Source organism: Cetorhinus maximus, chromosome 12 (assembly GCF_964194155.1).
Source record: "Cetorhinus maximus chromosome 12, sCetMax3.hap1.1, whole genome shotgun sequence".
NCBI classification, from domain to species: Eukaryota; Metazoa; Chordata; class Chondrichthyes; order Lamniformes; family Cetorhinidae; genus Cetorhinus; species Cetorhinus maximus.
Window position 1 is genome coordinate 105,925,284 of NC_135890.1, and position 23,514 is coordinate 105,948,797.

The following is a 23,514-nucleotide window of genomic DNA, read 5'->3' on the forward strand; positions in this document are numbered from 1 at the left end:
TGAAAGGGTGGTGGAGGTAGGTTTGATCGAGATACTCAAAAGGGAATTGGTTTCCTGCCTGAAAAGAGAGAATGTGCAAGGTTATCGGTTTGACCAGTTCCAGCACTGGGTTCCGGAGCTCGAGTGTCGGCCGGAGGCACAGCAGTGCATCCGCGAGGCTGAGAGTTACGTGGATAGCATGTTTCTAGACGTGGTCACCCCGCAGCTTAAGGAACTGCAGTCAGAGAAGGAATGGGTCAGAAGGAGGGAGTCAGGCAAGTAGTCAGGAAAGCCCCAGAGTGCATCTCACTCAAGAACAGTTTTTCTGTGTTGGAAATGGTGAGAGTGACGGTTCCTCTGGGGAGTGCAGCCAGAGTCCAGCTGCACAAGGTGGGAGGAGAAAAGAGAGGAAGGACAATACTGGTAGGAGACTCAATGGTGAGGGCGTTTCTGCAGCCATTGACGCGACTCCAGGATGGTGTGCTGCCGCCCTGGGGCCAGGATCAAGGATGTCACTAAACGGCTGCAGGGCATTCTGAAGGGGGAGGGCGAGCAGTCAGAGATCGTGGTTCACATTGGTACCAACGACAAAGGTAGAGAGAGAGAGATGAGGTCCTTCAACAAGAATTTAGGGAGCTAGGTAGCAGATTAAGAATCTCAAAAGGTTGCAACCTCAAAGGTTGCAATCTCTGGATTACTCCCTCTGCCACATGCTAGTGAGGAAAGGAATAAGCAGATAGAGCCGATGAATGTATGGCTGAAGAGTTGGTGCAGGAAGGAAGGCTTTAGACTCCTGGATCACTGGGTCCGTTTCTACGGAAGGTGGGACCTGTACAGGTCCGACAGGTTGCACCTGAACCGGAATGGGAGCAACATCCTTGGGTGGGGGGGGTGCGGGGGTGTAAACTAATTTGGCAGGGGGGTGGGATATAGAGTGGATGGGATATAGAGGGGGTGATGCACAGACAAGTTTAGAAGAAAAGTCAAGTCAGCCTAGAAGGCAAAGCATACGTATTCAAGTTAAGGCACAAGGGAGCAAGGCAAGGCTGGATGGCAATTATTTTAATGCAAGGAGTCTTGCGAGTAAGGCAGATGAGTTGAGGGTGTTGATTAACACATGGGGATATATCATTGCTATCACGGAGACATGGTTGAGGGAGGAGCAGGACTGGCTGCTCAATATTCCAGGGTATAGAATCTTCAGGAGACACGGGGTGGGTTGTGTGTAAAAGAGGAGGTGGTGTTGCAATATTGATCAAGGACACAAAACTGCAATAAGGAGGGATGATATCTTAGAATGTTCCTCAAATGAGGCCATATGGGTAGAACCTAAACACAAAAAGGGGGCAATCACACTACTGGGAGTGTACTATAGACCCCCAAACAGTCAGAGAGAGATAGAAGGGCAGGTGTATAGGCAAATCTCAGAGAAGTGTAGAAATAATAGGGTAATAATAGTAGGGGATTGCAACTTCTCTAATATTAACTGGGATAGACAAAGGGTGAAAGGCTTAGAGGGGTCAGAGTTCTTAAAATGTATCCAGGAGAGCTTTTAAAGCCAGCACTTAGGAAGTCCTACAAGACAGGGGTGGTGCTGGACCTAATTTTAAGTAACAAAGCCGAGCAAGTGGTAGAAGTGTCAGTGGGGGAGCATTTCGGTGATAGCGACCATAACTCAGTAAGGTTTAAGCTAGTTATGGAAAAGGACAAAGATGGACCAGAAATAAAGGTTCTGAATTTTGTGAAGGCTGATTTTAATATGATAAGACAGGATCTGGCCAAAGTGGACTGGGAGCAGCTACTTGTAGGAAAATCTACATCAGAACAGTGGGAGTCATTCAAAAAGGAAATAGTGAGACAGCAGGGCCAACATGTTCCCATAGAGATGAAGGGTGGGACCAACAAGTCCAGAGGACCCTGGATGTCGAGGAATGTACAGGATTGGATAAGGAAAAAAAAGGGAAGCTTAGGGTAGATACAGAGGGCTCAATACAGCGGAAGCCCTAGAAGAGGGGTATAGAAAGTGCATGGGGTCATTTAAAAAAATTAGGAGAGCAAGTGGGGGTGTGAAAAAACACTGGCAGATAAAATAAAGGAAAATCCAAAGGCATTTTGTAAGTATATTAGGGGCAAGAGGGTAGCCAGGGAAAGAGGAGGGTCCATTAGGACCAAAGTGGCAGTCTGTGTGGGGAGCCAGATGACGTAGGTGAGGTTTTAAAAATGTACTTTGCATCTGTATTCACTATAGAGAAGGATGATGTAGATATAGAAATCAGGGAGGGGGTCTTGAACAAATTAGCACTGAGAGGGAGGAGGTATTAGTGGTTTTAGCGGGCTTAAAAGTGGATAAATCCCCAGGCCCAGATGAGATGTATCCCAGGCTGCTGTGAGGGGGCAAGGGAGGAGATTTCAGGAGCCCTGACATTAATTTTCAAATCCTCTCTGGCCATAGGAGAGGTGCCAGAGGACTGCAGGACAGCTAATGTAGTACCATTATTCAAGAAGGGTGGTAGGGATAAACCAGGGAACAATAGGCCAGTGAGTCTAACATCAGTGGTAGAAAAACTTTTGTAAAAAATTCTGAGGGACAGAATTAATCTCTACTTGGAGAGGCAAAGATTAATCAAGGATAGTCAGCATGGCTTTGTCAAGGGGGATCATGTCTAACAAATTTGATTGAATTTTTCGAGGAGGTGACTAAGCATATAGATGAGGGTAGTGCAGTTGACGTAGTCTACATGGACTTCAGTAAGGTTTCTGACAAGGTCTCGCATGGAAGACTGGTCAAGAAGGTAAGAGCCCAAGGGCCCCAGGGCAATTTGGCAAATTGGATTAGTGGCAGGAGGCAGAGGGTGATGGTCGAAGGCTTTTTTTGTGACTGGAAGCCTGTGTCCAGTGGCATACCACAGGGTTTGATGCTGGGTCCCTTGCTGTTTGTAGTGTACATTAATGATATGATCAGTAAGTTCGCAGGTGACACAAAAATTGGTGGTGTGGTAAATAGCGAGGAGGAAATCCTTAGGCTACAGGACAGTATAGGCAGGCTGGTCAGATGGGCAGAGCAGTGGCAAATGGAACTTAATCCTGAAAAGTATGAGATGATGCATTTTGGGGGAACTAACAAGGCAAGGGAGTACACGATGAATGGTAGGACCCTAGGAAGTACAGAGGATCAGAGGGATCTTGGTATGCATGGCAATAGATCCTTGAAGGCAACAGGTCAGGTAGATAAGTGGTTAAGAAGGCATATGGGATACTTGCCCTTATTAGTGGAGGCATTGAATACAAGAGCTGGGAGATTATGATGAAGCTGTATAAAATGTTAATTAGGCCACATGTGGAGTAGTGTGTGCAGTTCTGGTCGCCACACTATAGGGAGGATATGATTGCACTAGAGAGGGTGCAGAGGAGATTCACCAGGAAGTTGCCTGGGCTGGAGCGTTTCAGCTATGAAGAGAGATTGAATAGGCTGGGGCTGTTTTCCTTGGTGCAGAGAGGCTGAGGGACATGATTGAGGTGTACAAAATTATGAAGGGCATAGATAGGGTAGATAGGAAGAAATTTTTCCCTTTAGTGGAGGGGTCAATAACCAGGAGGTATAGATTTAAGGTAAGGGGCAGGAGGTTTAAAGGGGATCTGAGGAAAAATTTTTCACCCAGAGGGTAAGGGGTATCTAGAATTCACTGCCTGAAAGGGTGGTAGAGGCAGGAGCCCTCACAACATTTAAGAAGTATTTAGATGAACATTTGAAATGCCATAGCATACAAGGCTACGGGCCAAGTGCTGGAAAATGGGATTAGAATAGATAGGGACTTGATGACTGGCATGGACATGATGGGCCGAAGGGCCCCTTCTGGTGCTGTAAACTCTATGACACTATGCTACGGGGATAAGGTAGGGGAGTGGGACCAGGTGGAGTGCTCTTTCAGAGAGCCAGTGCAGACTCAATGGGCTGAATGGCCTCCTTCTGCACTGTAAAGACACTGTGAATATAACTGAGCATCCATAGCCCTCTTGGGTAGAGAATTCGAAAAGTTCACAAACCTTTGAGTAATACCTACAATCTTCTTTATCTAATTTATTGGATGGATTTTATGAATTTTACTCCTTTTTCAAGCTCCTTTTTCAAGTTCTGTTTCTGTATATTCTTTCCTGCCTTCATTAACTTGATTGTTTTTTTGTGCCCCCTCCAAACTCCATTCCCTAGCAACCAACTCCATCCCTCTCCCGGGCAACAGTCTGAGGCTAAACCAGCCTGTTCGCAAACTCGTCTCATATTTGACCCTGACAGGAGCTTTTGACCTCATTCATAGCATCACCAAAACTGCTTATTTCCATCTCCATAACACCGCCAGACTTTGTCTGTCTCAACTCTTCTTCTGCTGAAACCCTCATTCATGCCTATTCCAAAGCACTCCTGGCTAATCTCTCACATTTTACCCTCCATAAAATTGAGGTCATCCAATCTCTGCTGCCCATGTCTTAACTCACACCAAATCCCTTGCACCCATCATCCCCAGTGTTTTCTGGCCTATATCAACTCCCGGTCAAGCAACGTCTTGATTTTAAAATTCTCATCCTTGTTTTCATATCCTTCCATGACCTCACCCTCCATATCTCTGTAATCTTCTCCAGCCCCACAACCCTCCAAAATTTCTGCGTTCAACTAATTCCGGCCTCTTGAGCATACCTGTTGTTGGTGGCCGTGCCTTGATTTGTCTAGGACCTAAGCTCTGGTCCCTTCCCTACATCTCTCTGCTTTTCTACCTTGCTTTCTTATTTTAAGGCACTCTTATAAAAACTACTTCTTTGACCAAACTTTTTAATCACCTGATCTAGTATCTCTTTATATGCCTTGGCTTCATATTTTGTTTTATCATGCTCCTGTGGAGCACCTGGGATGTTTCATTACATTGTGGCTACAAGAGCCAGCCAGAGGCTGGGAATTTTACAGAGAGGAACTCACCTCCTGACTCCCCAAAGCCTGTCCACCATCTACAAGGCGCAAGTCAGGAGTGTGATGGAATACTCTGCACTTGCCTGGATGAGTGCAGCTCCAACACTCAAAAAGCTCAACATCACCAGGACAAAGCAGCCCAGTTGATTAACTCCCCATCCAGCACCTTCAACATTCACTCCCTCCACCAACGCACAATGGCAGTAGTATGTACCATCTACAAGCAACTCACTGCAGCAACTCACCAAGGATCCTTCAACAGCACCTTCCAAACCCGCAATCTCTACCACCTAGAAGGACAAGGGCAGTAGATGCATGGGAACACCACCACCTGCAAGTTCCCCTCCAAGTCACACACCATCCTGACGTGAAACTACATCGCTGTTCCTTTCCTGTCGCTGGATCAAAATCCTGGATTTCCCTCCCTAATAGCACTGTGGGTGTTCCTACAACACACGGACTGCAGTGGTTCAAGAAGGCAGATCACCAACACCTTCTCAAGTGAAATTAGGGATGGGCAATCACTTCTAGTCTAGCCAGCGGCACCCCACATCCCATGAACGAATAAATTTTTAAAAATTAATGGTGCCAAATGAAGCTTGATGCTGAAATAGGGCGCATCAAAGTCTCCTCTAAGATAATGGCTGCCCTGATTAGATCATTTTGCGCTGTATATCATGCAAACTCATGAACAGGCCTAAGGCTGTCACTTTCAGCCCTGAAAACTGCCCAGTTTACCTCAGATTACCCTGGAAGAGCAAGGTATCTTAAAAATTTGAGCAACAGGTGAAGCTAGCTGTTTCACGCTGCTGCTATGCAGCAGCAACACGTGTGGTTTCACCACTAACAGGATGCTGCTGTCAAACCAAAAAGACGTTCTCCCTATCACACAAACGAGTAATGTGGTATTTGAATTTCAGTGTCAGTGTGATGCTAGGTATGTAGGCCATATGTCCCAAAGACTGGTGAATCGTATCAAACAGCCTGTCCCAGCTGCTGTTCGCAACAGGTAGGGTAAAGACCATACCCAACTGTGCCTGCAAAACTCAAAACATTAGATGTGATTCCGCGATTGAACAACATTTGCTAAATAATCTTCAGTGTGCAAAGGATTACGCTGACAACCAATTTAAGATCGTTAGTCGGGCTCGCAGTGTGGCACATTTCCGTGTAATGGAAGCTACATATATTAATACACAGGGCCCTGTTCTTTGTAGACAGAAAGGACATGTATACACATTGTGCCTGTTTCAGCTAAATAAAATGTGTGACAGCCATTTGCTGACTCATTCCTCAGGGCAATGCTTTGACCAATTAGGGTCAAGCTGCCTGGTTTAAATGTCAAACAATGCTTGGCAGTTAACTGTCAGTTACCATCACTGGTGCATTCTCCATGGCAACACCACATGCCAACCAATCAGCACTCTCCTCACATACAGTATAAATTGTTGTTTTCTCCTTATATTGGTATTCTTGTGAAGTGTCCTGATGAGTGCAAGATGAAAAGCTTAGACATGTCTCTCTTTTTCAGCAATACTTAAATATGTTGTTGTTGAAGACACATCTCCTTATCTCAGTCCTTAATGGCTGACCCTTTATGGTGAAACTGTGACCACCTTAGTAGGGGAGGCTTCCCAGCAGGGAAATATTCTCCCACTTTCTACCCTGCCATACCTCTTAAGAATTTTATATGCTTCAGTTAGATCACCTCTTGGCTCATCTTAACTCTAGGGAATATAGGTCTAGATTACTCAATCTCTCCTCATACAACAGTTCCCTCACTACAGGAATCTAACTTGGGGAACCTTCGTTGCACTCCCATCTAAGGCAAGTATATCCTAAGGTAAGGAGACCAAAACTGTATAGTGTTCCAGGTGTGGTCTCACCAAAATCCTGTATAATTGCAGTAAGACCTCTTATTTTTATACGCCATTCCCTTTGCAATTAAAGCTAACATACCACTTGCTTTCTAATTGTTTGCTCTACCTGTATGTTAACTTGCTATGATTTGTCTACAAGGACACCCAAATCTCTCTGAATACAAACATTTAAAAATATTCTACTTTTTTTCTCTTCCTTCCTACCAGTGGATAACTTCATCTTTCTCCACATAATAGTCCATGTGTGACATTTTTACCCACTCACTTAACCTGTCTAAAACCTTTTGCATCTATTTTGTGTTCTCCTCACAAGCTAGCTTTCCTATCTAACTTTGTGTCACAGTAAACTTGGATGCATAACATTCGGTCCCTTCATGTAAGCCATTGATAATGGATTGTAAATAGCTGAGGCCCAAATACTGATCCTTGCTGTACTCCATTAATCTGAAAACGATCCATTTATTCCTACTCTGTTTCCTGTCCGTTAACCAATCCTCAATCCATGCTATTCGTCCACCACCTCCGCCAATCCTATGAGCCCTAATTTTATGCATTTCATTAGGGGTGGAAGTTATATTGCAACTGGAGAGATCACTGGTTGGACCCCATCTGAGTACTGCTTTCAGTTCCATGCACACCCACGGAAAGCTGTATTGACCTTGGAGCTGGAGCAGTGTTAAAAGAGTTCATTTATGAGGACATGTTGTAGAGGCTAGGCTTGTATTCCATTGCATATAGAAATTGAGGAATGATTGAATTTGGAACTGAAAGCTAGTCTCATTAATGGGTGCCACGAAACTATCATCAATGATTGTAAAGACTTCTGTGTTCATTAATGTCCTTTAAGGAAGGAAATATGACACCTAAACCTGCAAAGGCCTCTTTACAAACATCTGCGGGCTCATGCCAAAATTGGGAGAGCTGTCCCACAGGCTTGTCAAGCAACAGTCTGACATAGACATTCTCACTGAATCGTACCTTAAGGCCAATTGCCCAGACACCATCATCACCATTCCTGCATATGTCCTGTCTCACAGACAGGACAGACCCAGCAGAAGTGGTGGCACAGTGGTATACAGTTAGGAAGGAGTTGCCCTGGGAGTTCTTAAAATTGAATCGGGACCCCATGAAGTCTCATGACATCAGATCAAACATGGGCAAGGAAACCTCTGGCTGTTTACCACCTAACACCTTCCCTCATCTGATGAATCAATACTCCTCCATGTTGAACACCACTTGGAGGAAGCACAGAAGGTGGCAAGAGCACAGAGTGTACTCTGGGTGGAGGACTTCAATGTCCATCACCAGGAGTGGCGTTGTAGCACCACTACTGACTGAGCTGGCTACGTCCTGAGGGACATATCTGCTTGACTGTACCTGCGGTAACTGGTGAGGAAGCGAACACAGGGAAAAACTGACTAGACCTTGTCCTCACGGTTCCAACAATATGATTTAACCTAATCTCAGATCAACATCCGATAATGCATCAGTGTGATCATGCATTTTTGTACTCACACGCTGACCTTGGGTGTCAGGAGAGGAGTGAAATATTGGGGAGTCCAAGTGAAAATTGGAGACTGATGGTAAAGAATGCTGGGGTACACTCCACAAGCAGCAGCAACTTGCTTCTCCAAACAGCCATTCCACCTGAGCCTGGAAAGCATGCGTCAGCAGCCCATTTGACCACTGGGAATGTCAGAATCACTACATGCAGTGCAGAAGCCCATTCGGCCCATCGAGTCTGCACTGGCTCTCTGAAAGAGCATTTTACCTAGTCCTAGTCCCATGTCTTATTCCTGTAACCTTGCACATCCTTTCTTTTCAGATAGCAATCCAATTCTTTTTTGAATACCTCGATCAAACCTGCCTCCACTACCCTCTCAGGAAGTTTGTTCCAGACTCCAATCATCCTCTGAGTGAAAAATCTTATCCTCACATCACTTATACTCCTTTTGCAAAATATTTTGAATCTGTGCCCTCTGGTTCTTGAGTGGGAACAATTTCTCACTAATTACCCTGTCCACACCCCTCAGGATCTTGAACACCTCTATCAAGACTCCTCTCAGCCTTCTTTTCTCCAAGGAAAAGAGTCCCAACCTCTCCAATCTATCCTCATAGCTACAGTTCTTTATCCCTGGAATCATTCTTGCGAATCTCCTCTGTACTCTCTCCAATGCCTTCACATCCTTCCTCAAGAATGGCACCAGAACTGGATGCAGTACTCCAGATGAGGTCTAAATAGTGTCTTATACAAGTTCAAAATGACCTCCTTACTCTTGTACTCAATGCCCTATTAACAAAGCCTAAGATACTGTATGTTTTAATAACTGCTCTCTCAACATGCCCTGCCATCTTCAATGACTTACTTATGTACATATACACCGAGGTCCCTCTGTTCCTGCACCTCCTTTAGTGTTTCTCCCTTTATTTTATACTGTCTCTCCATATTCCTCCTGCCAAAATGGATCACCTCACAGTTCTCTGCATTGAACTTCATCTGTCACTTCTCTGCCCAATCCACCAACATATCTATGTCCTTTTGGAGTTCAAGACCATCCTCATCACAGTTGGCAACGTCTCCAATCTCCATATCATCTGCAAATTTTGAAACCATGCCCTGCACACCACAGTCTAGGTCATTAATATCAAGAAGAGCAAGGGTCCCAATACTGACCCCTGAGGAACTACTCTACAAGCTTTCCTCCAATCTGAAAAACATCCATTAACCACTACTCTGTTTCCTGTCACTCAGCCAATTTCTTATCTAAGTGCTACTCTCTCTTTTATTTCATGAGCTAGAATTTTGTGTCTGTTGTGTGACACTGTATCAAATGCCTTTTCAAAATCCATATACACATCAACAGTGTTGCCAATATCTCTGTTATCTCCTCAAAAAACACCAGCAAGTTAGTTAAACATGATTTTCCCTTAATGAATCCATGCTGGCTTTAATTAATTATCCTGCATTTGTTTAAGTGACTATTGATTTTGTCCTGAACTATAGTTTCCAGAAGTTTCCCTACCACTGAAGTCAAACTGAATGGTCTGTAGTTGCTGGCATTATCCTTGCACCCTTTTTGGAACAAGGGCAATTTGAACATTCACAATTCTCCAGTCCTCTGGTACCACCCCTGTGTCTAAGGAAAACTGAAAGATGATCTCTGCAATTTCCACTCTCCCTTCCCTCAGTATCATTGGATGCATCTCAACAGACCCTGGTACCTTTTCAATTTTAAGTAAAGATAGCCTTTCTAAAACCTCCTCCTTCTCAATTGTAAATTCTTCTAGTGTACCAGTTACATCCTCTATCATCTCAGCCTGGGCAGCATCTTCTTCCTTTGTAAAGACAGATGCAAAATACTCGTTTAATACTTCCGCTATTTCTCCTGCCTCCACGTGCAAGTCCCCTTATCATTGCCAATACTGTCCGTACATAATGGCTTCTGGCAAGAATCACTGGCTGGCTATCGGGATTGCAAAGCCCTGGTCTATTTGTGTTGTCCTAGGCTCAACGAGACTAAGGCTCAGTGTAGTACATACTGCTATCTTACCTGGCTAATATTCATCCCTCCACCAACACACCAATACTTTGCTTCAGTCTTCATGGGAGAAGACACTAATAGCATTCCAATACCAAATAATCAAGGTGCAAGAAAGGGGGAGGAAATAAATACAATAACTATGACTAGAGAAAAAGTACTAGGGAAACTAATGGGGCTAAATGCCAATAAGTCACCTGGAACTGATGGGTTGCATACTAGGACATTAAAGGAAGGAGCTACAGAGATGGTGGATGCACTGGTAGTAATCTTCCAAGAATCCTTAGATTTGGGAAAAGTCCCAAAGGATTGAAAAATTGCCAATGTAACACCCTTATTCAAAAAAGGAGACAAAAAGCAGGTAACTATAGACCAGTTAGCTTAACTTCTGTCATTGGGAAAATGTTAGAGTCTATCATAAAGGATGTAATAGCAGGGCATTTAGAATTACATAATCTAATCAAGCGGAGTCAGGATGGCTTAATGAAGGGGAAATCATGCCTGACAAATTTATTAGAATTCTTTGAGGAGGTAACTAGCAGGATAGATAAAGAGAAACCAGTAGATGTAATATGTTTGGATTTCCAAAAGGCGTTCGATAAGGTACCACATGTAAGGCTACGTAATAAGATAAGAGCCCAAGGTGTTGGGGGTCGTATATTAGTATGGATAGAGGATTGACTAACTAATAGAAGACAGAGAGTTGGGATAAGGGGGGCATTTTCAGGATTGCAAGCTGTAACTAGTGGAGTGCCACAGGGATCAGTGCTGCGGCCTCAATTATTTACAATATATATTAATGACTTAGATGAGGGAAGTGAATGTACTATCACCAAGTTTGCAGATGATACAAAAATAGGTGGGAAGGCAAGTGGTGAGGATGACACAAGGAGTCTACAGAAGGAAGTTGAGTGGCCAAAGACTTGGCAGACGGAATATAATGTGGGAAAATGTGAGGTTATGCACTTTGGCAGGAAGAATAGAGGAGCTGAATATTATTTAAATGTAGAAAGACTGCAGAAGGCCACAGCGCAGAGGAATTTCGGAGTCCTTGTGCATGAATCCCAAAAAGCTAACATTCAAGTTCAACAGGTAATAGGGAAGACAAATGGAATGTTGGCCTTTATTTCAAAGGGAATGGAGTATAAAAATAGGAAAGTCTTGCTAAAACTATACAAGGCACTAGTTAGACCACACCTGGAATACTGTGAACAGTTTTGGTCCCCTTATCCAAGGAAGGATATACTGGCATTGGAGGCAGTCCAGAGAAGGTTCACTAGGTTGATTCTTGGTATGGAGGGATTTTCTTGTGAGGAGAGGTTGAGTAGGTTGGACCTGTACTCATTGGAGTTTAGAAGAATGAGAGGTGACCTTATTGAAACATATAAGATTTCTAGGGGGCTTGACAGGGTTGATGTTGAGAGGTTGCTTCCCCTTGCGGGCGAGTCTAGGACCAGAGGGCATAATCTCAGAGTAAGGGGTCACCCATTTAAGACAGAGATGAGGAGGAATTTCTTCTCTCAGAGGGTACTTAATCTGTGGAATTCTTTCCCACAGAAGACTGTAGTAGCTGGATCATTAAGTATATTCAAGGCAGAGATAGACCGATTTTTAATCAGTAAGGGAATTGAGAGTTATGGGGAAAAGGAAGGAAAGCGGAGTCGAGGATTATCAGATCAGCCATCATCTCATTGAATGGCGGAGTAGACTTGATGGGCCAAATGGCCTACTTCTGCTCCTATGTCTTATGGTCTTAAAACAAATGAAACAGCTTTTTGTTTCTTCTACTGTTAGTGGGACCCATTGTGCATAAATTAGTTGTTGTTAGCCTACATAACCAGTGGCCACATGTCAAAAAGTAATTTGCTAGCTTTGGAAGCCCTGAAACTGTGAAAGAAAATATATAAATGCAAGTTTTTCTTCCAAGCATGTGAATAGCTGGAGATGTGACACATTTTGAAGAGAAATGCTGCCGAGTCTCTCAAAGGTTGATATGTTCCAATGATGCAACATGCAAGACTTTCAATTATCTAGGCATTTAAGCTATTTTAAATGACCACAACTAATCTCTCTCTTCCTTTTACTAGATTGTATGGAGGATACTACGTGCCCGAGGTATAGGCAATTAGAGATGGGCATCAAACGTTGGCCTTGCCAGTGACACTCACATCCCTTGAATGAATAAGAATAAACAGGCTGCTGTGGTATCACTGTGAAGGGGTTTTGAGGTGGTGGAGGGTGGGGGTTGAGGACAGGGGGAAGAGACTGGACAATGGGTAGTAGTACTTCCCAGGAAATTACATTGCATACTATGAAGAGATCTGGAAATAGATTGGTAATTGGGATCTTTCAGGTCAGGGAAAATCTGTTAAAGGTTGGTGATTTAATTAGGCCATTCTTGTTTGCAGGCACCACAGCCAACTCAATCCTACCTTCACTCAGTGTTTATGCAAGCACTTGCCAGCTAGACTCACCAGGTAATTATCGGAAACAGAAACTTTCCCCTGCCTAGCCTAGAGACACTATGACCAATTGTAATTCTCCAACCATTGCCTTGCCAACTAACTCAGCACAGATGGTAAATGAACTTTGAACCGTTTCAGTCTGTGTAATCCACTTCCATATTACATAGTGGACTTAACAACTGATCCCCTCGATGGGTCATGGAGTGGGCAACTGTTAAATTTTAAAAGGTTTCAAGATGAGAAGTCCACTTTATTTAGGTAAAGGCTTGATATAGACATCTTTCATAAAGAAAAGCTTGCATTTATATAGCACCTTTCATGATCTCAGAACATCCCAAAGCCTTTTACGGCCAATTATGTACTTTTTTTTTGAAGTGTAGCCTTTAGTGTAACGTAGAAAACATGGCATTGCAATGTGATAATGACCAGATAATCTGTGTTCAGTAATGTTGATTGAGGGATAAATATTGGACAGGCCACTGGGAGATAACTTCCCTGCTCATCTTTGAAGTAGTGCCATGGGACCTTTTACGCTCACCTGAGAGAGCAGATAAGGCCTTGGTTTAACATCACATCTGAAAGACAGCACATCTGACAGTGCAGGACTCTCTCAGTAATGCACTGGAGTGTCAGCCTAGATTTTTGTGCTCATGACTCTGCAATGGGACTTGGAGCCATAACACAGAGGTTAGAGTGCTACCAACTGAGCCATGGCTGACAGCATTTCATCAAGTACACCCCCCCACCTTAATGATCGTTTCACACCTAGCCTTGTTATCCTAACAATGAGGGCTTTTTGTGATCCTAAATTCAATTAAAACTTTCAAGCTGAAGTGCAAAACTAATTATCTATACACAGTTCAGAAACTGCAAGATCTTTTATTTAAATGACGGATTCAAAAAGCAACAAATATTCTAGGCATAGAAAAAAAGTGTAACAATTGCTTCTTTCATAAGCTTAAAACATTATGCTGCGGTTCCTAAACAATTGGCTTCGCCTGCTCTGTCTCATGCTTCAAGGTTCATGGACTTAACCTCTAATCGGATCCAGTAATCAGTCATCAAGTAGATCTTCCACCTTAACTAGAATATTAATAGAAACATTTTTTAATCTAGGTAAACAATGCCGCAGAAATTTCTGTGGATTGCTACTGGCTGCTGGTTGTTAAAGAGATTCTCTGTTCTGTTGGTGAAGTTCGTTGGGACTGAATGCTGCCTTTCTTATGAGTCTAAATGGTCTTAGCTTGTAAATAAAACTCTTTGTTCAAAGTAGGGCTGGGCAGCATCAATATCCTATCTCTACTCCAAACTAAAGACTTTTGTTTTAGCCACACAGGATCATGGTTTACTTTGGGACAACAGTCAAATGAAAAACAAAGTGTGTTGCAAAGGATGGAAGTCATTACCTTGTCCATTTTATCTTCAGTTTCTTTTTCTAGGCTCTCCCTCCCTCCTTGTTCTTTAGTGTTTTGCACGACCGAGTGTTCTGGCGATGATGAGACAACCATATCCATCTGCTTTTCACAATGACCGTCATCGTCGACTGTTCGAGTCTCAAACCTGTTGGAAAGTTTGATCAGGATGTCATGAATTAAACAACTTTGCGTCCTTTTCAATCTGAAAAGATTTATCTATGAGGAAACAGCCCTTCAGAATGTAGAACATAACAGACAATTAGAAAGAGGCAATTTTTACTTGATGACTGAAAAACCGCTAATTCAGAAATGTTGCAAAATGTTTTTAGTAAATCTGGGTCAGGTATTTTAGTTTGTCGGCCATATTACAGGTCGAGTATTCTTTATCTGTCAATCCAAAAACATACGAAAACTGCTGTTTTATTGAACCTCATTGACCTTTAGTGTGGGGAGTCCCTGATCCCAGGCGACATGACCTGAGCCAACAAGGACCTCACTGACCGCATCTGATCTTTAGCATGGGAAGTCATTAAAAGGCAAACTTTTAAAACAAAAGACAATGTTAATGACGCAGATGAAGCTGGAAGAACTATTCAAGAATGCCTCTCAGCGTGAATATTAACACTCTGAACCCTCTACTATAAGCGGAACCGCAGATGGGTGCTCTGTATTTATTATTCAGTGATACATCTCACTTTTATAGCCATTTTATTGATTTGAGACAAAAGCTGGCCTCGGGTTAGGCTATTGTAACGTAAGTAGGCCTGGTCCCATATGCGGTATCCGAAAACCGAAATTATCTGAAATCTAAAATGCAATTGGCCCTAAGGGTTTCAGATAACTGATACTCAACCTGCATGGACAAATATATGTTTTCACTGTTTCTTTTTAGCTAGCACTGTTGCATTGGGACTATATTGGCACACTTAATGCACCGACCATGAAGCAGTATGGCACACATTTGCAGCTGTAATTTCCCAACACAGCAAAGTCCTGCTGTCAGCCATGTTATTAAAGAAAAGGCAGTGAGTAAATGGTTGTTTAGTCTCACAAGAGCCACATTCATATATCTTAAGTCACCTTAAACACAAAATTGATGGAAAGGTGTGGTAACTGATTAAGTATGATACTTGCACATTGTTAATTGAACACCAGATGGCTCCCTGAGAAGATAAGTGCAATGTAGGAATTACATTCTGATACCTTCACTTGCATTGGTTTTGTTTCTCCATGATAGGAATAGTCTAGTTACGAGCATACCAATTCGAGTGTTTATTTGGACATAATATTAACTATGCACATAGTAAACAAGTGAACGCGAAGGGATGCAATTTTTAAAAATTCATTTAAAATCAAACACTTCAAAAGCTAAATCTCCACAAACCTTTTTGTTATATCTGATGGGAGTGGCCTTGGCTGAATTGATCGTCTTTGGGAACTTTGGAGTTGTTCCCGCTTGGAATCATTGTTCTCTGAAGTAAAGCTTTTAATTCGCAGCCTGACAGGAATGTTTATCTTTTCTGTCTCAGTGGTAGACTGTGGACAATCCGTTTTTGCTGCGCTACTGCTGGCAGAAACTAAGAGGAGACTTATGCGCCTTTTAATTATCCCACCAGAAACTTTATTTCCTTTACTTCCTCGATCATCGGAGCCCAAAGAGGAGTTTTCGCCATCTGAAGTTCGATGCAGATCAGAACATTCTTTATCCAACTCCTTAGGTGTCCAACTCTTAAGTTGCTTGTGGTCAGTTCCCACTTTCTCTTCTTCAGTTCTTACTGAGGTAGTAGATATTTTTTCTTCCTTTTCCTCTTCCCCTTGAACCACACTGATTTTGGTGTCTTTCGTGTCATCTTCCAACAGAATCATTCTTTCTGGGGAAGTAATTTTCTCTTTATTGTCTTCCTCACACAATGTGAGTGCATTGACAGTTTTTTCACTGATATTCATCTTTGGGCTTTTATCAAATTTATTTTTAGCAGCAGAAAAGCAACTGTTCGTCTCGTCTTCATTGTCATCTGGAGAAGCTGAAGACCAGCATTTTGCTGCCACTGCTGCTGGCTCTTCCCGTTCAACTACTGTATCATGTGTGGTGTCCGAGGGCAGGGCATTAGCAGCTTTAATAATTGGAACATTTTCTTTACCATCCTCTGATGAAGGAAAATTTCTCTTGTGAGCAGAGACTTCAAATCTGGCTGTAAGATCCATTGATAAAGGCCTGGGCTTTTTGAGCCAAGGTTTTTCAAGGGTAGAAGGCTTTTCATCGTGTTTTATGGTGATTTCTGAAGGAGACTCTGATTTCTGGTCATCTGTGGTTCCAGGAAGCCAAGCAGATAATGGTCTAGGTTTCCTTAACTGGACCCTGGGTGAAGGTGGGTTTTCAGTTCTATCCTTTTCTTTGCCTATTTTGTCTTTATCTTCCTCTGTAACCTGGTCCCATTTTCCCAAAAATCCCAACGAAGTAGCTCTTGATAGCGATGCGGCTTTTGGTGTCCCAAATCCTTGAGTAACACTTGGGTTGTATTTCCTGGATGGCTTAGTCAACTGAAAAGGTTGCATGGTCCCATGCAACTCTTGATCCTGTGAACTGTCTCTGCAATTCCCAATATCTTTAAGACCTTCACTGGACTTCTTTGATTTTAACTTCTGCACAGAAGTTTCTAAAATGACGACTGTAGCTGGTTTTGTTTCAGAATGTTTACTCGTTCCCTCTGTCAATTTTTCAGAACTCAAGGTCATGGTTGAAGAAGGAACCACCACATTGCTATGTTTCGGTGTCGAATGCAAGTTAAGCAATGTTTCACCAACCTGAGACTTGCCTGCCCTCATCCAACTGACATTGTCAGACTCTATTGAAGACTTTTGAGCAAAGGAAGACAATACGGACAACATAGTTCCACTTGATGCATGTTTTGCCTCTGGGTCCCTGAAGCTTGCTTTTGCATCATCTGTACCTATTGCCAGTTTCCCTGATGGCGTTAACATAGAAGTAACACTTATAGGCTTCGGAGTTGTAGGAGCTTTTGTGGTCCCTAGTGATGTGTATGGCACTGATGACTTTTCCAAAGGAAATGGTTTTGGAGCAAATCTTGGTTTTGGTCCTGTTACAGGTTTGGTTATTGAGCCCAAATTATAATTCAGTTTGCCTTCATTGTCAAATATGTGGGGAGAAACTGGAGTCACTGGCTCAAGGGCTTTATTGCTTGCGTCTGAAAGAGGGCAAGTCCATGGAGATTTTGTCTCATTTACAATATCATTCACATCACTCAAGGTATTCTTTGGTGTTGAAGCAGGCTTCCCTTCCACCCATGTTGCCATGACAGTCTTCTATTTTAGGCATCCACCATGATGCATGACTTAACACTGAAGAGTCAAGTCCTACAAAGGGAGAGAGAGAGAAAGTAAGTTAATTGTTTATAAGGCAATAAGCGACCCGACAGAAAGAACATAACAACTGGCGACAAGGCAAAACATGACCAGTTGACATCACCAAAGAAAGCCACGAAAATTAAACAGAAGTAAATCAGCTGTACCTTGCAAGGCAATTGTAAGCACAGCCTTCATCATAGCCGTCGAAGTAATCTCCCTCCAGTATGCCACAGTTTGGCCATATCAAACCATTTGATCAGACCACCGATGACTGGTCACATTATATCGAACACCTCGCATTCTTCTTTTTGGTCAGTGACATATCGGGGGAGGAGAAGAGGCGAGAAATCCTCTTAGTGACATATGGCAGTAAAACATATGGTCTAATTCGTAGTCTAATGGTACCCAACGCCCCAGATTCTAAAAGCTTTGGTGAGTTGGTAAATTGTGAGAAAAGCCATTTTCAGCCGAAACCCTCAGTAACAACGTAGTGTTTTAAATTTAATTTGAGGTGTCGTGTCCCTGGAAAGACAGACAGTCACTTGCTATGTAGTAACCATGAAACAACTGACAGAGTATTGTAAAGACAGATTAAGGCAAAATTTTAAGCAGAAAGGTAGAAATTGTGAAATCCACATAATAGAGGAACCAGAAGAAACTAAATTAGTTTCTGACAACAACCTTTTTTGAATGGCGTCTTCATTAATCCCACATACTAATCGGTCTCTTAACATGTTGTTAATAGATGTCCCAAACTCTCAGTGCTCTGTCAGTTGTTTTAAGGCTGCTACATAGCAAGCGACTATCCTTCCGGCGGCGCTACACCTCAAATTAAATTTAAAACACTGCGTTTTGGCTGAAAATGGCTTTTCACATGATTTACCAACTCATCAAATCTGGTGCGTTGGGTACCATTAGACTACGAATTAGGCCATATGTTTTACTGCCACATGTCGCTAAGAGGATCGCTCGCCTCTTCTCCTCCCCCAATATGTCGCTGGCCAAAAAGAAGAACGTGAGGTGTTCAATAAAATGTGACCAGTCATCGGTGGTCTGATCAAACGGTTTGATATGGCCAAACCGTGGCATACTGGAGGAAGATAACTTCGACGGCTATGGTGAAGGCTGTGCTTAAAATCACCTTGCAAAGTACGGCTGACTTACTTCTGTTTAATTTTCGTGGCTTCTTTGGTGACGTCGACTGGTCGTGTTTTGCCTCGTTGCCAGTTATGTTCCTTCTGCCGGGTCGCTTTGCTTAGCGAACATTGTTGCACGCATATCTACTGGTGAGTGAGTTGGTAAACAAGAGTCAGATATTTACTCACTACACAACTTAAAAATGGGTAAGACAGAGCCAATCTACATGACAGTGGAAATCAACGGGAAACCCATCCAAATGGAGGTGGATACAGGGGCATCCACAACAGTTATAGGGAACATACGTTCAAATAACTGAATGGAGGAGGCCACTCATTAAATCTGGAAAATTCAGATGCTAAATTGAAGATGTATACTGCTGACCAGTAAGAGGTATATGCAGGGTTCCAGTACAGTTTGGAAGCCAGTCTGCTAATCTACCCCTAATAGTGATAGCAGGCAGAGGACCAAGTCTCCTTGGAAGAAACTCGTTAAGAGAGATTAATCTTGAGAGACTACTGAGATCTCAAACAGAAGCGGGAAATGTTACTGTTTGGAAACAGGAGTATGTAAAGACTCAACAAAAGGAACTCGTAGAAGTGTTGCTTCAGAACACAGTTCAAGTCGAAGTCAGTAACCTCCAAAAATAAAAAGAAAACCTGCTGATGGACTTTCACAAATTGCAAGATTCCTGCAGATCCCAATTTGTACCACTAAAAAGGTATGAGGAAGAACAGAAAGAATTCAGCATATCTCTGGCCAAGATGAAAAATAAATTAGCCAAGAAAACACAACGATGCTTAATTCTCCAGGAAACAACTAACAAACATAAAAAGAAATGGAAGAGTTGAAGAATCAGCTACGTGAAAACCAAGAAGCTTTAAAAATAGAGACCCCTGAGTTTTCAAAGGAGCTGACAGATGAGGAAATGCTCTAAGACTCAACCACTGAGTTCACTCAAGTTGAGCTTATACCTGGGCCTAGTCTGGCCAATAGGGAAATTGAAAAGAAGGCCAAGATTAAAGTCAGCACTGCCAAGAAGAAAATCCAACAAAAGAAGAAAAAGCAGAATTACTTACAAGGCCCCGAAAATTTATTTATTTTTTACACAACAGGAAGCTGATCATAGCCTTGCCCAACATCCTGATTTTGAGAACCTTCCTGACAGTTGAACATGGATGGGAAGGGCAGCAGAAGTGCATGCGACTGGGCCCGAAAGAGGGTGACATTCCCGTTGGAGTCTACACCACATGTAGGAGGAACTCCCCTTGCTTTGGAAGTACCTGTAGAATCCGTTGAGCCTGAGAGAGTTGAAGAGACAAACTTACAGGTTCCTACTGGAGAGCCTAGTGGACAGATAACTCCTGAGAGGGAGGCCTCAGATAAACCATCTGAAGTCGTAGAATTACAACATTCGACACATTTGAAGAAGTCTCTAGAGAGACTGAATTTGTAAATAGTTTATTTATGTAAATGGTTGATATATTGTAAAGATTGTAAATTGTACTTTTGAGTAAAGGGGGAGGGATGTGGTAATCTGAAGTGCAAATTTACCATGTGACTGTATTACCCAATTGTTGTGTAACGTGGGCTACAATATTAATCTAAAAGCAAAAAACTGCGGATGCTGGAAATCCAAAACAAAAACAAAAATACCTGGAAAATCTCAGCAGGTCTGGCAGCATCTGCGGAGAGGAGCACAGTTAACGTTTCGAGTCCGAATGACTCTTCAACAGAACTGTTGAAGGGTCATTCGGACTCGAAACGTTAACTACGCTCCTCTCTGCAGATGCTGCCAGACCTGAGTTTTTCCAGGTATTTTTGTTTTTGTTCTACAATATTAATCAGTAGTTTAGAATAGGGTCTGCTTGGAGAAGCACATATTGTGTTAGTGCTCTGTTACTTGTGTAAATAAACAGCATGTGCTTGATCTTACATTGGTCTCCGTCTGCAGTATCTTGTTTACTAACTCACTCACCAGTAGTTAGGAGTGCAACCATGTTTGCTGAGCAAAGCGACCTGACAGAAGGAACTTTACAACTTTCCTCTTTTAGCCCACAGGTTGTCAATTGATGTACCAGATACAAATTTCTGAAACTCGCGTTACAGAATTGTCAGTTCTAAGCTGTTTCCCTCTGTACAAGCAAAAATGTCCATTATTATCCCAATTAATCATGAATCATCACGATTTAAGATCTACATACAATAGAAGATCAGGTCTTTTCCAAAGAAACAGTTTAAAATCAAGCTTGCGGACAATATCACCTCACCTTGAGGTGCAAGACTTGCTACTGCATGTATCACAGTCTCATTACACCCTCATTCTACCTGACGCCTTACAGTAACCCGTGTAAAAACTGCACATGGTATGACATTATAAACGTGTAGAAAAACAAAGAGGAGATCTGAACCTAGTTTTATGCTTTAAGAAAGCATCGTTTTTGATGCTGCGCTCTAAGCTCTTTGGTTGGTAATCTCCTCCATCTATAAGGGTCCTAAATAAAACTAGTTAAAGGTACTTCGAACTCCTTGGGCACTGCTTCATGGTATGAAACAACACATTATTGATCAAAATCTGAAGAGGAGACCTTAGGGTGTCTGGTGTTGAAAACAGAAATATCACAGTAGCACAGTACTGCTGATTTTGGGCTTATTATTAGGGCAGAGCAGCGAAGTTTTATTCTGAATCTAACTTGTAAGGCACCTAGCCTGGGATCTTTGATTTGGCAACTCTACTTTGCGTCTAAACCATGCATACCTGACAAAGGCCCAGCTGATGCAGAAAATAAATGCCAAATAAAAATAAACATATTCTATTATCTCAGGTGAGCACAAAACAAAAAAAAACACAAAATGATTTATTACTTTTAGAAGTTGAGAGTCAAAGCTAAACATTGGTTGGTTAAAGGTCTCTGGTTAATTAATTTAAAATCAAGGAGTCACTCTGCAGGATGCTTCACCCCAAATATAATTCTAACGCAGTAGCTTTGCCTGGACAGCGTACGCAGAAGTGGCGAAGATAAGTTAATTGAGGAATGATCCTCAGTACAGGTTACATTTGAGTTCTGTGGTGCCTAACATATTTAGATTGTTAATCAAAGCAGAATACTCAGAAGGACTTTGTAATGTCATACAGGCTAAAATAATTAGGCTTACATTTATTCACCGGGACTGTGAGAGTTGGAATCTCTTTTCTCCACTGGAAGACGGCGGCATTATCAGCTCCATTACTAGTCCGCCAAGTTTAAGCAAAGGCTTAACCACAAGGAAAGTGGATCTTTTCTTGTCAGTGACTGTAATTAGAGCCAGTAATTTCTTGTGTGTCTGAAGCTGTGTACATTTTTTATACATCAGTTTCATCCCTCCCCTCCTCCCAGCAACCCCAACTGCCAGCTTTTTCCTTCTCCCTCACCTTTATGACATCAATTCATGCAAGGATGGAATTGACCAGGCAGCCCCAGTGCTTCACTCAAGGAAATATTCTACAATGTATACAGTAAGCTATTAAGCCACAAATGTCACAGTTGATCTTGTTATTTCCTGATGTGCACACACACACGCATACACACACACCTAGCAGGGATCTTTGGTTAATGATTTGGAATGAAAACTTTTATGATTAGGAGGCTGATTTGTTCCTTCCTCCCTAACCCAGCAACATTAAAGCCAATTATAATGACCCAACTGCTGCTCCATTTGTGATCAGTTAGCTAAGGACAGATGGTGAACTAAACCTGGTATTCCTCTGTCAAGCTGAGAGCTACCCTGGTGTGCTTTTACCCACTAGTCTATTAGGAAAGGGTTACTTTTGACACTATTCTTAATATCTACCAGCAAATGGATGTCATGATCTATACATACATTGAAACTCAACTTGAAATTCAGATAATGAACAATTGCTTGCAACATGTAAATAGATTGAAAATATATATAAAACAAAACAGCATTGAAAGGATTAATGTAAAAATCAGCTTTATGCTGCTGAGACCTGAAAAACCGACAACTTAGGTGTCTTCATGCCTACCCCCTCCCACTGTCTTGCCTACATAAGGCAATGGGGGTCACAGGCAGTAAAGTCTCTGCCACTTTTTCAATGGAATTCAGCCTCCCTCTTCACACCTCAGCAAGGAGATTACTGCTTCAGTTTTAAACTGCCCAATCTCACATACACTGCAGCTGTTCGTGGATTTATTTACTCTGATCCCAAGCCAGATAATAAATTCAAGCTGTTAAAATGCAAGTTTCACACAAACCATTTTTTCTTTTATAAAAGGAATTATGTTCTCTCCTCCCTCTAATCACGGCCCACCCCACCCCACCTCCTGCAATTTATCCTCTCTTTGTTCAGCTGGTTTACTGCTTCTGCAAGGAGCACATGGTTTGCTCTACTGGGAGGTCTAAGGGGCCGTCGCTGATGACTAGGTGATGTATGGGGCTGTAACTGGCCACTGGGAGGCGCAAGGGCCTAGGTTATAAAATGGCTACCATAAATTTTCAGCTTTTTTCCCCCCATTTAATCCCTAATAATAAATATTTAGTTGGAATGGAAGTTTCTAAAAATTGATATTTCAATACAATGAAATTTCATACATCAGTGCAAAGCAATGCTTCAGGATTGAGCCTCACAAGGGCTGTAAGCCCTTGACTTTGTCTACAAATGGAGAAAATTTTCTACAAATTTTCAGTCACTGAGGTACAAACCCAATGAGATTTTGAGACTTCAAAACACCTTTATAAAAATATGAAAGTGAAAAGAATCAACAGGGCTTGTGTAAA

General features: G+C 42.4%; 1 protein-coding gene across 2 annotated transcripts in view; it reads right to left on the minus strand.

The window, feature by feature from the left end:
* Window positions 1-23,514, minus strand: part of LOC144687791 (uncharacterized) — a 235,143-nt gene that overhangs the window by 154,271 nt on the left and 57,358 nt on the right. For both annotated transcript variants that reach the window (XR_013578209.1, XM_078554295.1), the window contains exons 2-3: window positions 15,620-17,610; window positions 14,227-14,380 (exon numbers count right to left, since the gene is read on the minus strand). Coding sequence is in view for 1 of the 2 variants with exons in the window: in XM_078554295.1 (XP_078410421.1) it covers window positions 14,227-14,380; window positions 15,620-17,550 (2,085 nt within the window). In the remaining variant the exon portion in view is untranslated. The remainder of the gene's footprint in view (window positions 1-14,226; window positions 14,381-15,619; window positions 17,611-23,514) is intronic.